This window comes from Bicyclus anynana, chromosome 9 (genome assembly GCF_947172395.1).
Source record: "Bicyclus anynana chromosome 9, ilBicAnyn1.1, whole genome shotgun sequence".
Classification (NCBI taxonomy): Eukaryota; Metazoa; Arthropoda; class Insecta; order Lepidoptera; family Nymphalidae; genus Bicyclus; species Bicyclus anynana.
Window position 1 is genome coordinate 1429022 of NC_069091.1, and position 16331 is coordinate 1445352.

At 35.8% G+C, this 16331-nt stretch overlaps 1 protein-coding gene across 1 annotated transcript in view; it reads right to left on the bottom strand.

The window, feature by feature from the left end:
• The window catches only part of LOC128198379 (muscle-specific protein 300 kDa-like), a 44704-nt gene extending 28578 nt beyond the window's left edge, over nucleotides 1–16126 (bottom strand). The window contains exon 1 of the mRNA XM_052883584.1: nucleotides 15467–16126. Within this exon, the coding sequence (XP_052739544.1) occupies nucleotides 15467–15980 (514 nt within the window). The 5' untranslated portion in view covers nucleotides 15981–16126. The remainder of the gene's footprint in view (nucleotides 1–15466) is intronic.
• Between the last annotated feature and the right edge of the window lie 205 nt (nucleotides 16127–16331).

Genomic DNA, 16331 nt, shown 5'->3' on the forward strand with positions numbered 1-16331 from the left:
CCCCAAGCCAATGGTTGAGATTAGATGGGTCCCAAGGTGCTGGAATGGCGACCCCGCATCGGAAAGCGCAGTGTTGGTCGACCCCCAACTAGGTGGATCGACGATGTCAAGTGGGTTGCAGAGAGCCGCTGGATGCTGGCGGCTCGAGACCGTTGTGCTTGGAGGTCCTTGCAAGAGGCCTATGTGTGCCCAGCAGTGGACGTCTATCGGCTGATAGGGTAAGGTAAGGTAATGGTTGTGGCATCAGATAGTGTTACTTTAATTCCTTCGGCGCTACAACCCTTTGTCTTGGCCTCCTCTACTACTTTTTAACCGACTTCAAAAAGGAGGAGGTTCTCAATTCGGTCGGTATTTTTTTTTTTTTTTTATGTATGTACACTGATTACTCAAAGACGCCTGGACCGATTTCAAAAATTCTTTTTGTGTTTGAAACGGTATAGTCCCCATTTGGTCCCACTGCCATCATGTCAAGATCTGATGATGGAATCCTGGAGAAATTGAGGGGAACTTTCAAAAATTATATGGGTATCTAGTGTGTTCGTAAACTTTTCCATTTAGTACTTTTAAGCACTACAATTTCATGAAGGTTTGAAATCGATCTGATGATGGAGCCATAAAACATACGAGGGAACTCCTCGGCGATTTACAGCAGTTACCTTGTGTTTGGGCTTGATTAATTTGTATTAATGAGAACTTTCCACATAAATAGGTTGTGACTGTCCTTTAGGGGTGATGAAGACCAAGGACAATTTAAGGGAACTCCTTAACAGTTTACAGTAACTACCTTGTGTTTGGCCTTGATTAATTCGTATTGCTGAGAACGTTCTACCTGGATGAGTTGTGTCTGTTATTAGGGGTCTGATGATGAAGACCAAGGTCAATTAAGGGAACCCCTTAACGGTTTACGGTAGCTACCTTGTGTTTGGGCTTGTTTCACTTGTATTGCTGAGAATTTTGTACCAAGATGGGTTGTGACTGTCTTTAGGGGTCTGATGTATTCGTTTAAAATTAAATTTTACACTAAAAATGAAAAAATAATAAAAATTTTAATAAAAAAAATATAACCGACTTCAAAACCTAAAAACGTACCCACTAAACTAAAAAGCGAAAAATAACATTATAATATGTTCTACCTGCGGATCAGTATGAAGGCGGGGCTTAGCCGGTGTTGTCTTAATTTAAGCCATTTCTGACAGGAACTCATGAAACAACACTGTCTGCAAAATCTAAATCTATAATATATTCTCACATGGCTTGAATTAATACATCACCGGCTAAGCACCGCCTTCATACTGATCAGCAGGTAGAACATATTATAATGTTATTTTTCGCTTTTTAGTTTAGTGGGTACGTTTTTAGGTTTTGAAGTCGGTTATATTTTTTTTATTAAAATTTTTATTATCTCCATTCATTTCTTTTCGTCACGTTTCTTCCCACCCAGTTATTTTTTCCGTTTGTTGCAAGTCTTCTTTCACACAATCTTACGTTCTTTTTTAGGTCTTGCTTTTAATCCTGAGGTCTCCATTTTGACATAAATTTAGGCTCTAGTCTCTCTCTCTCGTGCCCTAACCACTGAAGACGTTGGGCTCTACAATGTCTCACTATTGTTTCGCCTTTCACTAGATTTTTTAATCCGTAGTTCATTCTTCATAGGTTCCATCTGAACTTCTTAGTGGCCCAAATATTTAGCGGGACACTATCCTTTTCTGTCTTTCGAAAATTATTATCAATCTGTGTGTATGATTTTAAATGCAAGCAAATAATGCTGTTAATGCATTATAAATAAATAGTGCACACCAAATCCCACTTCTGGGTTATCTGCTTTTGTCGTTAAAATATTGAAAATAATTTTATAATTTTGAAAACTAATTACCTAATAAATTTAATTAAGTGTTTCAAGTCATAGCTTCTTCTTCTTCACTTTTCTCTATGCGGCGAAGCTCTAGGAGAAATTCCATGTATGTGTGTATGTATGTATGTATGTATGTATGTATGTATGTATGTATGTATGTATGTATGTATGTATGTATATATGTATTTCTTTGTATATATGTATGAAGTAGTTAAGTATAGTCTATGTATTATTATTATGTATTATTGCTTAATATTTATGTATTTAAATTACTTAACTTTTCTTATTTTTTGTGTGCGTATACCCGAATCGGTGCTTACGTTTTTTTTTCTCTTCCACAGTGGTTGTCTGGAAGAGATCGCTCTTTAGCGATAAGACCGCCATTTGTACATTAGTGTGTTATTCTTTTTAAGTGTTATTATAAGTTATTGTTTATTTTTTGTTTTTAATGTACAATAAAGTATATTTCTTCTTCTTCTTCTTCTACCTACTTAAAAATTTTAAATTTAATAATTTTGAAAATCTCCCGAAGAACAGGCACCCAGATTAATTAAATCTTTTTTTTAGTGTCGCGTAATAAAAATTAAATTGTACATGGAGTTTTTGCAAATTGATTCGCTTTCGAAATTGTTCCATATATCTAGAAATAGAAACTACAAACTCAATGAAATAAACTATTATTATGTTATCTGTAAATGCTATCTATGCTAATTTACATGCGATATAAGCACGATATGCCGTACCAAAAATAAATGTATCTGGTACTTACAGAATACATCATAATAGTATCTATGTAATAGGTTTATTTATGTTTTCCTCCTGTAGGTATTACCGTATTACACCCACAGATCCCATTCTTGTTTATTTATTTAGAAAGGAGAACTTACAGCTAAATACAAAGATAATAAAAGTAACAACATAGAAAACAGATTATAGCCAATTACAAGTTTTCGCAAATAAATTTTACATATGATAGCAAGCTCGCAAGGAAAACATACTTCAATAAAACATAACCCAATATAAAAAAAGAGATAATGATAAAAATAATAGAGATACAATAATATAAAAGACGAAAGAGAAAACAGAAACAACAAAACTAAATTGATAAGTAAACAAGCTAGCTTAACATATACAAGTTAAAGTACTCTGTGGCCAGTGATTTACGGGCAGTGGTAGCCGAGGTACAGAAGATGTCAATTTCCTGGTCAGTCAATCTCAATTTATTAAAAGAAAGACATGACCGAGGTATATAAGAATTGTTTCTAAATTTAGTTTGTGCAGACGCCTTACACAAAATTAATTTTTATTAAGTATTGTGAAATCTATAGGTAGGTAGTAGTACCTGTAGTAAAACTGTCATCCCCATTATATTTTTTTAAAATCATCAGTGGACTATTTAAAGGTGTGAAATAGGGGTTGCAAGTTCACATCGAGTTTCACGCGAACGAAGTCGCGGTCGTTAGCTAGTATATAAAGAGAAGCCCAGGACTTGAACCCAGGGCTTTTTAATCTGAACATGACTAACTGGGACGACGAGGCAGTGAGTAGGTATACGAGTAGGTATTAATGTGCCATGCGAGTGGTTCTCCGCAGGTGGTCACGGTTCGTTGAGTCGATATGGCTCTGTCGAGGATCAAGTTGATCAAGGTATTGATACCATGAAATTGGATATTGATGACGTATGTTTTGTGGAGCTATTACCAATGTTATGGAAGGTTATGGTATACTAGCTGACGTCTCGTGGTTTCACCCGCGTGGTTCCCGTTCATATAGGAATACGGGGAATAATATATAGCTTATAGGCTTCCTCAATAAATGGGCTATCTAACACTGAAAGAATTTTTCAAATCGGACCAGTAGTTCCTGAGATTATCGCGTTCAAACAAACAAACTCTTCAGCTTTATAATAGTAGTATAGATGTGGACATGATTAAATATGCCCAGGCACAGATTAGAAGGTAGAAGAGAAATGGGTATAATTTTAGACTCTGAAGGGAATGTACCTACACCCCCGTATAAAAGTATATGAAGATGACAATATGATGTATAAATAAGGATCTGGTTAAATAATTGGCTCAATAAAAGTATGTTTCTTGATGAAAAGAAACCTTTTTGTATCATTCTTTTGCCTCAAGAAGGTCCTTAGCTTACCAAAGCGGCCAAGTAGATAACATTTGAAGCTGTAATTGTTTTTTGTATTATTTTTTCTGTTACCAACAAGCTTAACAAACAAGAAAACGAGCAAACAAACCAATAATTTAAAACAAAAATTCGTAATACTCAGGCTGTATGGTAAAAAATTTTTCTCCATATTTGACAAAGAAATTATTTTATGTTTTAAGTAGAATTATGAAGATTTTTTTAGATATAACCTAATTGCCGGGTGGTTAGTCAAGGCCAGGTCCGGGGATAGGCATACCCTTTATGGTTTATGTAGTACGCTTGTTTAGGGAAGCACTAGAAAGAAAGAAAGAAAGAAAAGACAGAAAGAAAAAATTGACGTTCCTTCTTTTGCTGCCAAGCACTTGAAACATACAGCCGTACCTCCTCCTTTTTTGAAGTCAGTTAATAATCAGAATGAATGCTAATCGACCAATCAACGCGAAGAATTCGCGGACAGGGAGCTCATAAACATTCCGTATAACAGGAATGTCTCCGATTCCTGTTCGGAAAGGTCACCGCAACGTTAATGTAGATTGTAGACCGAGTCAGTGATAACAATTTTTGAGCATTCATAAAATACTCTCGGTAAATTACGTGTTAGGGTTGCCACATGCACCGTATTTACATGTTTTTGGATGTCTGTTAATTTGTTTGTTTTTACGCTAAACGGTGTTAAAATTATTCGTTGTAAAAAAATCAGCTAGAAATTAAATTATAAATATTTAAAAATATGATACAACTACCATGAAGAACCTTCTAAGAACGCATTATCCAACAAGTCTCTTCGTTGTTTGAGTTCCGTATCTCAGAGGAAAAAACGAAACACTTTGTTTTTAGCTTGTCTGTTGATGCGTCGTCACCGTCTTTTTGTCAAAACCCTTTAGCTCGTGAAAGAGTTAAATTTTAAAACAATAAATTATGCTTAGCCCCTTGACGCTGTGTAAAACTCAAAGTTTTAAATTAACTGGAAAAAAGATTCGGACTATTCTACCACAGGTTACGAATATTTCATAAAATAAAAATTAAAATTTTAATAAAAAAATTCAACCGACTTCCAACTGTGCTACCTTCTGATCAGTTTGAAGGCGGTGCCAATCTAGTATCGTGTATTAATTAAACTCATTTACAAAATTTCTATGGTACTTTCAGAAACAGCTTTAATTAAAACAGGACACTAGATTGGCACCAATAAATATAATGGCACAAATAAATGACGGAATTATCGATGGACATACATAAAAAAAACCTACATACAGCCGAACGTAGAACCTCGTCCTTTTTGGAAGTCGGTTAAAAAAATAAAAATCGTTTATTTCAGTTTCTAAATTTACATAAATTAGTGCGAGTTTGGAACTATCAATGGAGTAAAAATTTAAACACGGTACTTTCTATTGAACTATAACTATGAAATTTACTTAATACAGTACACTAGAACACTAACACTATAAATATTATCCAATCAATAAACCCCAGATCTCATGATAAATTATATTAAATAACAAAATATATCAAGTAGCAACCCTAACTGTGACCCAAAACGATTCAATTGTTGATCTTTCGGTTGATCTCGATCCCAAAATTTAGTTACGGTAAGTTAATTCATTCAGATTAGTCAACCTACATTACAACAAATTAAGTTTGAATCTGTGTGAGGATTATTGGAGATAACTGAAGTAATAACGGCAGATGCCGTTATTCTGGTAAATTAAAAAGTAATCGAAAATAATTGGTAACACGATTCTTATGAATTTCTGTGCAGGAAAAGACTAGGCCACGCTAATTAGATCGAATTTATAAGTATTCTGAAATTCATTATTTTAATAATTAATATGGTTTAATTTTATAAATTAAATTATGATTAGTTAATTATATTGTTGTTGATTCTTAACGAAGCTTTTACAAAAGTCTTGATCTTTTTTTTTTGACGGTCTCCGTGACGCAGTGGTGAGCGCGGTGGATTTACAAGACGGAGGTCCTGGGTTCGATCCCCAGGTGGGCTGATTGAGATTTTCTTAATTGGTCCAGGTCTGGCTGGTGGGAGGCTTCGGCTACCACCCTACCGACAAAGACATACCGCCAAGCGATTTAGCGTTCTGGTACGATGTCGTGTAGAAACCGAAAGGCGTGTGGATTTTTTACATAAAAAAAAACAAGAAAGCTTAGTGAGATATTAGCGAATAGCTCCTAAAAGGAGGAAAGCCGTCTACATAAACAGACATTAATTATTATTAATTAACTATGTAATTGCACGGATACCGTGATAGCCCAGTGGATATAACCTCTGCCTTCGATTCGGAGGGCGTAAGTTCGAACCCGGTCCGGGGCATACACCTCGAAATTTTTAGTTATGTGCGTTTTAAAAAATAAATATTAAGTGTTTCAAACGGTGAAGGAAAAGCATCGTAAGTAAACCTGCATACCTAAGAATTTTCTTAATTCTCTACATGTGTGAAGTCTCCCAAAGATATTGGGCCTCCGTATTAGCCTAACCCTTCTCATTCTGAGAGGAGACTCGTGCTCCTACTGAGCACGAGTCTCCTCCTGAGCCGAATATGGATTGTTGATGATGAATTGACACGGAAACCTTAATAAAAATAAATCGAATAGCGATGATTGATTAATAACTTAATTTACAATCAAAATTACTATAATAATCACAACAGCAAATCAACATAATGTTCGCCAACAAATGTAAAGTTATTTTATATATAATAACAATAAATAATTCTATTTTTGCCAAGTTCATATTGTAAATGAGGTTTGAATGCAAATCGTTGCAAATTCAACAATTCGCAGGCAAAATGGCGGTAAGTAAGCACGGACGAGCCGAGAGTCAATGTCGGTGACATCATTGCAATTACAACTCCAGGCTACAGCGGCGCCGCAGAGCATTGAGCTGTCAGACATTTTAATTCATAAATCTAATTATTATTTCTCTCATTCGTTTAATTACGATTATGTATTTTTATTAGATTTCCATATCTCAAAGAGGAGGAGGATCGAGGTTCGAAATGTATGTTTTTTAAACATGTATTGACCAATGTCACCGAGATTTCCATCAATTGTGGATTTTTGTTCCTACCACCACGGTGATCATATTATCATCATGTCAAGATCTGATGATGGGATTGTTATCGCCGCGTTAGCCGCTTTTAAATTTACATGTTTTTAATAAATAGTGTAGGAAATAATAGTCTGTGACGGATATGACGTCGCACGATCTCATGTTGGCTTCAGTGTGCTCGCGGCGTTCGAACTTCGAGCTGTCCACATCTCTTGTTGTGTAATTCTTTATGGGTTACTTGGGATAGGCGGGGAGAGTAACTTGAGTGGAAAAGGGGAGTGTTAGTCAACTGTCAAAGGATCCTTTAACCCTACTCACATCGTTCACAAGTACGTGACTTCACCCAAGGTCATTCTCTTCCATTCTAGGGTCTTATTTTGGTTACAGTTTGATTGGTTAATTAAGTTGTCCTAACAAGTGTTGTGAATCATAACCTTTGTTCAACATTAGTTTTCTTATATTTGTAATCACTTTTTAGTCCTATTATAGGGTCCTGGAAAAATGCGAGAGAACTCTTCTAAAAAGTAATTTTTTTTAGAATATGCATCATCGTAGTAGATACGTCTTTATGGTAAGTTGACTGATACCTCCAAATCAGACCTGAGCCGAGTATAGTAGCCTAATTAGGCAGGGAATCTACTCCGACCTAAGACAAGAAACGAAAGGCGAAATTAGTAGTTTCTATGAGCTTCTCAGGGGTTAAAACATAACCTTTACTTTAGTCGAGGAAAGGAGGCACTTTAAGGTTTGAGGACCTTTGAGACCCGGACCTTGACTACAGGGAGAGGTCGCTAAAATGTATCTATGATTCAAATGACAAGTTATACATCATTCAATGGGCGTCCAATTTTGTCATTCAACATTGCGAACGTGTTTTGAAATAAATTCAACGAATTCTGAACGTAAATAAACGCCAGCGACTTGAATATCGATGACAAGAGACGTGTTGGTTGCGACAATAGTTACCGTTTGCGACACTATCAAATTCTTGACTGATATCAGTGAAGTTATTACTGCTTTTTGCATTTTATATTTGCGTTTGACTACAATCATGCCTGGTAAGCGAAGATGCAACCACTGTGGAAAGCTTGCCTAGAAGCCCACGTTGTAGGTGGTAAAAATATGGAAAGCGGAAGATATGAAAGAACATCCCATAACTTCGCAGTGCTAATCTGCAAAGCAGAGCCAAATTATTTTTTACGAGTCCAAGGGACATCAACTACGTAATTATACGCACTGCTGGTAAAAGGGTGAAGGAAGAACTAGATTGCGTTTAATTACTGTAATGTTTAACTGTCGGAATAACTAGATTGAATGTTCCAGAGCGCACTCTCCTTAGGAGCATCCTCAGGAGATGTTGACTCTACAACGTGCTATTGCATTGGTTCGTCGTCTTTTCACGGGTGATAGCAATATAAATAAATTATTATCTATTCATGATGAACTTGCGCAAAGTAACGCATGCTTTTATCCAAGACTTATCATTTACTAGCTGACGAACCGCGGTTCTACCCGCGTAGTTCCCGTTCCCGCAGGAATACTATATAGCCTATAGCCTTCCTCCATAAATAGGCTAGCTAACACTGAAAGAATTTTTCAAATCCGACCAGTAGTTCCTGAGATTAGCGTTCAAACAAACAAACTCTTCTTAGTATGCGATGGACTTGTTAGTAGGTACGGATAGCTCACCAACGATCATTGTATCTGTAAATTATAAAATTTTCTAGAAAAAGCTCAATTGAAAAGCTCCTTTCTAGATAATTCTCTAAACTAACGCAGCTACAAACGAATTACCGTACCCTCGGTTAATGGAGTAGCTTGTTTAACATCGGTATACCGTAAGAGGATAAATTCAAAGCCGCTCCGCGTTGAACCTCGACCTCTGCCGCTATGATTTATAACCAAAGTTACTGCATTGGGATAAACGTGTTTGCATTAAATGGACAAATATACTTATTAGGTACACTACTTTAATCAAATTTAATATAAACAACATTAATTTCATATATATCTTGGAATAAGGGTCCGAAATATATAGATATTAATTATTATTAGAAGTTAAGGATGTCTTATAAAACTCAATTTAAAAATCATGTATTTTTTCAAAACGGTGTCGTCCATTTTGTGACGTCACAATGTTACTTGATGCACTAAACGTCAAACTAATTGTTAATTAATATTTTTGTGACGTCATGAAACAGTTGAAATATAGACCATCATGACCGACAGGTGCTTTGTCTCGTATTGTCAAAAAAATATGATATTTTTTTTCAATCTAGTAGATTGATAATAAACAATTTAAGACCATTTAAAAAAAATATAAAATCGACAGTTTGTGGACTGGTGGATGTACGAACTATCTACTCTTTCAAGCAAAACTACTAAATAAGGTTTTTTTAAAGAGATTCCAGTATAATGAGATGAAAACAAGCCTATACTGTTTCAGACACCAATCTAATAGGTATCACAAGAACATAAATAAAATTGAACTGCCTGTCTAAACAGCCGAGGTAATCTTTGGAGCGGCTGGGCCGATTTTGATGGGACTTTCTGAAGTTGTTGAGCAAATATATAGGTTTTTATCCCCGAAAAATCCATCCGGCGGGATTTATGAAAAACTGAATTTTACGCGGACGAAGTTGCGGATGGGTACTAGTTATATCTATAATAACAAATTATTCTCATATAAATTAACAGATAACAATTTGTTTATTAGCATATGATAATCTGAATAGTATTTTTATCAGAATGGACTTTATTATTGATTAAATTACCGACAGAATTGCTAATCAAAGTGCAATATCTTGTTCTAAGTGTAATTTATTTATCTCAAAAACTACTGAATGTATTTGTTAACTATTCAACAAATTTAATGTAGATTTTAAAAATATGTCGTCGCTAACATTTCAACTGCAAATGAAAATTGGTAAGCACAAGTACTAAGTTACATGTAATTTGAAGCCGACTTATAGGTTTCTAATAATTCCCGTAATGTACCTATACTAATATTATAAAACTGAAGAGTTTGTTTGTTTAATTGAACGCGCTAATCTCAGCAACTTGAAAAATTCTTTCAGTGTTAGATAGCCCATTTATCGAGCAAGGCTATAGGCATTCCTACGGGAACGGGAACCTAGCGGGTGAAACCGCGCGGTGTCAGCTAGTCTGTAATATAGAAAGCTAATTTCTGTATTATATTTTTTTTAATTTCAGTAGTTATGGAGGGGATAATCAATTTCAATACTTTCTCATAAATAACTTTATAATGATATTTTTTAATTTTAAATTTAGAATATATTTGAGATTAGGGTTCCATGCCTCAAAGAAAATAAACTAAACATAACCCTTTTTACTATATTACTCGAACTCTTTCAACAAAAAGGATTTTTAGTATATACAAAATATTTTATGAAATTTTTTGAAGAAAGTAAGGCTCAGTATTTCGTAGCCCAACACGGGTCTCGAACCCAGAATCTCACAGGTTAACTAATCAGTTGTGCCTAACCTATATATCTACGTATATTAAGCGAAGATTTTTACATTAGGTATAGTTAACCTACCTTAATTTGTTGTTCGCAAGGATATTGAATAATATTCACACGAACAAACCGTCGGCAGAATAAATAAATATGAATTAAAACGAGTGTCGATGACATCACCCTTACTAACGACACTCGCACTAGTGTGAGTTGACCCTCAAAACAAACAACAGAGTAGCTTATCTACAGAGAGTTCAACTTGTGACACTTATGTCATACTAGCTGACGCCGCGCGGTTTCACCCGCGTGGTTCCCGTTCCTACAGGAATACGGGGATAATATACAGCCTATAGCCTTCCTCGATAAATGGGCTATCTAACACTGAAAGAATTTTTCAAATCGGACCTGTAGTTCCTGAGATTAGTGCGTTCAATCAAACAAACAAACTCTTTAGCTTTATAATATTAGTATAGATGTACACTAATTTCACTATTGTTGGAAGTGTTAATTGTTGCCATAACAAAAATAATTTATGCATGTAAATTTTTATCAAGTTTACCCCGCGGATTTACCCGCGTAAATCTGCTGGGCTAGTTACGTCTTTATTATCAACCTATTAAAATAAATATCAATTCAATTGACAAAATGTCATCTACCTGCCATGATATCCACCAGTAAGCACAGGATGACATTTGTTACATAGAATCTCAATGGGGATGATGACTAGGTTTGAATATATTGATTTTTATGATACATTCGGGTAAATAGGGTCAATGTTAACTAATTTATACATAGAAAGCAAAGATTGTCTGGATATTTGCAAAATAAATGAGATAATAAAATTTCAAAAACTATTAAAAAAAAATTATCGTAATTAGATGAAAATTCATACAGTTTTAGATTCCTTACATTAAATGTGACATTTTTTAATATGTGAACTATAAAGGTAAACGCACAAATAACATTGCCTCATGCGATCATTACATTGCCTATGACGTCATTTTTTCGAGCCATTTTGTATGGGGCGTTTTTCAGGGATCCGCGGCAGCGCCGCAAATCTGACTCTTTAAATCCCTGTAGCTCCGAAAGTAATGATCGCAGATACCCTGTTCCTTTTACAAAATTGCTTTACTATTAGTATACTCTTAATTTATACACAATTTAAAAAACTGTCATCATCCCTATTTCGTGTATGTCAAATAGCATAGTCAAAGATAGTGAATTGGCCTACTGGTTTTGGCTAACTTAAGTAGTTAACTTTTATCCCAGTTTTCTAATACTGGAATAAAAGTTAACTTTCCACACTAGTATTTCAATGTGCTTAAATACACAATTATTCATTACCTAAGTCGTTTAAGCGTTATAGAGTAATTACATCATCCATCCAAACTTTTGCATCTTTATACACTAGCAGAAGCTCGCGGCTTGGCTCGCGTAGTTCCCATTCCCATGGGGATTCGGAGATAAAATATAGGCTGTATTTCTTTAATAATGTAGATTTTTTGGTGGACGAATTTTTCAATCGGTATTAACAAAGTAGTAGTAAAGTAAAAAATATGTAATAGTAAATACTTCTCTCTCTAAGTTACTTCTCTTTATGTCTCTTTACAATATTAGTAGATATAGTTTTTTTTTTTAATTAGCTCTATTGAATAGAGGGAGGCCTTTCCTAGTAGTTTTTTCATGAAAAAGTAGATACCATAAATAAAATCACCAGCATTAAACCAGTACAAACCGTTTAGTTTCGATGTAAGGTAACGCAGTAGATTACGCAAACAATAAATATTTATAATAAGCCGGCCAAACTTGGACTGCAGATAAGATAAAAGTTCGTGTTGTGTCATAGCGAGAGAATTTTGCATTTATTGCCTCTACTGATAACGAGTTATCTATCAGGATTTATTATTGTACTGTTAAAATACACTCATCATTGACAACCTATTTTAACGACTTCATACAGGACCAGGCCTTCCTCCATAAAAGAGAGGGAAATTTGGAGCTTAGACCCGCCACGCTGCTGCAATGCGTATTAACGGGAAGGATGATGATATTAAACTATTTTACGCTCGTTTTCAGTTGTTAATTATAGTGATTGAGACGGCTGTCTGAGGTACGGTGGTGTAACACCACCAAAAATCTACTCCAGGCTGAGACATTTTTACTGAAAATTTCCTAGAAGAAAAAACAGCTTAGTACCTAAGTATTTCAGAACCCGACTCAGTACCTACTTAGACCTAGTGATCCGAAGCCACAGGCTAACATCTGGACCAACTAGGCAGTTGATCTAATAATAATTAATTATCGTAGGCGGTAATATTTACTGTAATTGATGATAACCAAGAGAAATGTTAATTGTTTTTATCTGTCTAAGCTTAACTTTACCTATTTGTTTTTCATGAATGGAAAGCTACATCATCAGACAGTAACACAGGCTACATGATATCCCCGTATTCGCACGGGGATGGGAAGTACGGAGATGAACAGCAGAGTTTTGCTAGTAAATAATAATTCTTATTTACTTCAAAATCATAGAAAATTAGCTGTTTATAACAAGTAGACTAAAATAATATTTAAAGGTCTTGTATTACAGTCTCACACCCACATTTTCGGTTGTGAAAATAAACAAGTAATTTTTAGAGATAAGTTTGTAAATTAACAAATTCAAGGTCAAAACAACATCGAAGCCGGTTTGTCTCTGTATTAACCTTATTCTGTGCAGTTTCACCGAAAGTATTGGATTCGCTTCCGAGCTGTTGTAAGAGGTATCAAATGCTTGACTTGTAAATTGATATAACTCTGCCATTTAATTTATTTATTGATCTATTGACAACAATATTCTTAATTCTTTGCATTCTAAAACTTTTTGACGGCCTCCGTGACGCAGTTTTATGCGCAGTGGACTTACAAGACGGAGATCCTGGGTTCGATTCCCGGCTGGACCGATAGAGATTTTCTTAATTGGTCCAGGTCTGGCTGGTGGGAGGCTTAGTTACCACCCTACCGACAAAGACGTACCGCCAAGCGATTTAGCGTTCCGGTACGATGCCGTGTAGAAACCGAAAGGGGTGTGGATTTTCATCCTCCTCCTAACAAGTTAGCCCGCGAAAAAAAAAAAAACTCTTGGGTTTGTTTGATTCATAGAGCATATAAAGCGCTCAAGCTAACGTCCTATAAGCTCGTCAACCTGCACTAGCTCTGCATGGTGGGTTTAAGTTCCAAAACCCCCTTTCTAATAAAAGAAGGGAGGACTGTAACTTGTAGTAAACAATTGTAACAAAATGATGATGACAAACAAACGAATTCCAGCAAAGATTTTATAATAGAGACATATCACTAGCGCATCAAAACTGCGAACAAAAGCGGCTAATTGACCGCATTTCATTGAGTTGCATATGTAATCAACGAAAGTTATTTAAACAAATAATACCTAAATATACATATACAATGACGAGTTATGTGTTTAGGAACTGTATAAACTATATATACATACATATGTAATGGAATTAATGACAAAAATTGTGCATGTGTGTGCTTAGTGGAGTAGTTAAATTCGGCTAATTTTTTTCGGTGATTTTGTAGGCACGTAATCTATACGTATATCTATACTATAAAATATCGTTGGTTTGTAGATTATTATATACTTAAATATAGGTACTTATATTAACATAAAACTTCCTACTAATATTATAAACGCGAAAGTTTGTATGGATGTTTGTTACTCTTTAACGCCACAACTACTGAACCAATTTGGCTGAAATTTGAAACGAAGATATATGATAGCCTGGATTAACTGGAGATCCCTCGTGAATTCCACGCGGATGAAGTCGCGGGCGTCCGCTAGTTACATTATAACTGCCTATTGCTATTATTTACTCATTCATTGTAACAATGCAAACGTCAGAGAACTCAGTAAAAGCGATGACATAAGCCCATCAGCAATCTATAGCGAGCTGATACTGTCAGAAGGTAAACCGCTGTTTACGAAGAATTTACCTAAGTCGTGATCAATCTATTAACCTTGAAATATATCCAATGCACAGTAAAATCTCGATATTAGTGAAACAACTACAGAAAAAGGATTTTAATACAAGAATCGAGTCCAAATCTTTAAAAAAATCAACTCTTAAAATGTCTGCTATTTATTATTTTTCAATTGAAATTTTAAATTAATGACTTACTTACATTTGCATTGAGATTTATTGAGCAATTAAAAAGTTTTTTATTGTATAATTATTATACATATGTCAATTCAATAATATTAAACAACTAGGTACTACAATTAGGTACTACAATTATAATTATAAACTACTAGCTGACGCCGCGCGGTTTTACCCGCGTGGTTCCCGTTCCCGTAGGAATATGGGGATAATATATAGCCTATAGCCTTCCTCGATAAATGGGCTATCTAACACTGAAATAATTTTTCAAATCGGACCAGTAGTTCCTGAGATTAGCGCGTTCAATCAAACAAACAAACAAACTCTTCCGCTTTATAATATTAGTATAGATAGATAGGTTACGTCCCTACAAAATCACCGCAAAAAGTGATCCAATTTAGCTTCACCACTGACCACACATATGCGTAATTTTGTCTTTAATTCCATAACATATCATTGAGGTACTCTAATGCAATAAAAGTCAATAAAAATATTATTTTATTAAAATATTCTTGTTTATTCGGTCCGTTCGTTTCGGTTTTTGTTGGATATTACATATTAATGGTGATATCTATGCCTTTGGGGCGGAAACGGATCTTTATAAGCCGGCCGGCGACGCAACATGTTTATAACTTGTAGCGGTGGTAACCACTTAACATCAGGTGACCGGCTTGCTGGTTTGCTCTCAATTCATGAAAACAATACTCATTATAGTATGTACTTACTAAATGAGTCATTCATAAAAAATTACCTCGTATTTCAGCGATATGGGAGTCGTATTCCGATTTGCTGCGCAGGTAGTCCTTACGCGGCGCTGTGTGTAAAGTGTGCTGTTTGTACTCGGAGTACCACTCATGCTGAGGAGAGTCCGGCCGGTCCTCGCCCTCCAACGACCTCCCATAGTCCACGGACCTCTTGACGCTCACGCGTTCGAATTTGACGAAACGGACGCCGGCAGCCAAATCACCCTCATCTTGGCTCTCAGCCTTCGTCTCACACTCTTCTACGTGACGCAATTTTAAATTCGGGAACGTTGCTTCGTAACTTTTCGAAGGCGATTGTGTATCTCTCGCATGTTTAAGTTTCACATCAATTTTGGGGGACTCCGGCTGACGTTTGTGTTGCTCTATCTTCCTCTCTATCTCGTCTACGTTAGCACTCGCGTCGACTGAGTCGGTCTTGTTGCGTCTAGACCAGACCCTCTCGAAGAAGCTGACGCGGTCTCGGAGACCGCTTTGCGACGGAGAGTCGCGTCCGTCCGACATAGCGGCATGACCTCCTCGCGCGGAGGGACGCTCGATACTGAATTGAGTGTGTATTAAGTTGAGCGAAGGTTTGTAAGCATGCGCCGTGGTCACATGTGACCGGCTGAATGCTAGACGTCGTCCAGACGATGGGAGCTTGCAAAGCTCATCGCTGAGCCTTTTTTCATTACCCCACTGCCTCCGCAACCCGCTTTTGAGGCTTTATATTACTGTGGGTTAGTGAAGGTTAAGGCAAAACGTACGATATTTCATTAATACTCATTGCATTGCAGTATCTAACTGCTTAGTTGATGAATTAGAAATGTGTGAAAGTTAAATACTATTAAATGGCTCTGTTACTGTCAATTTAGC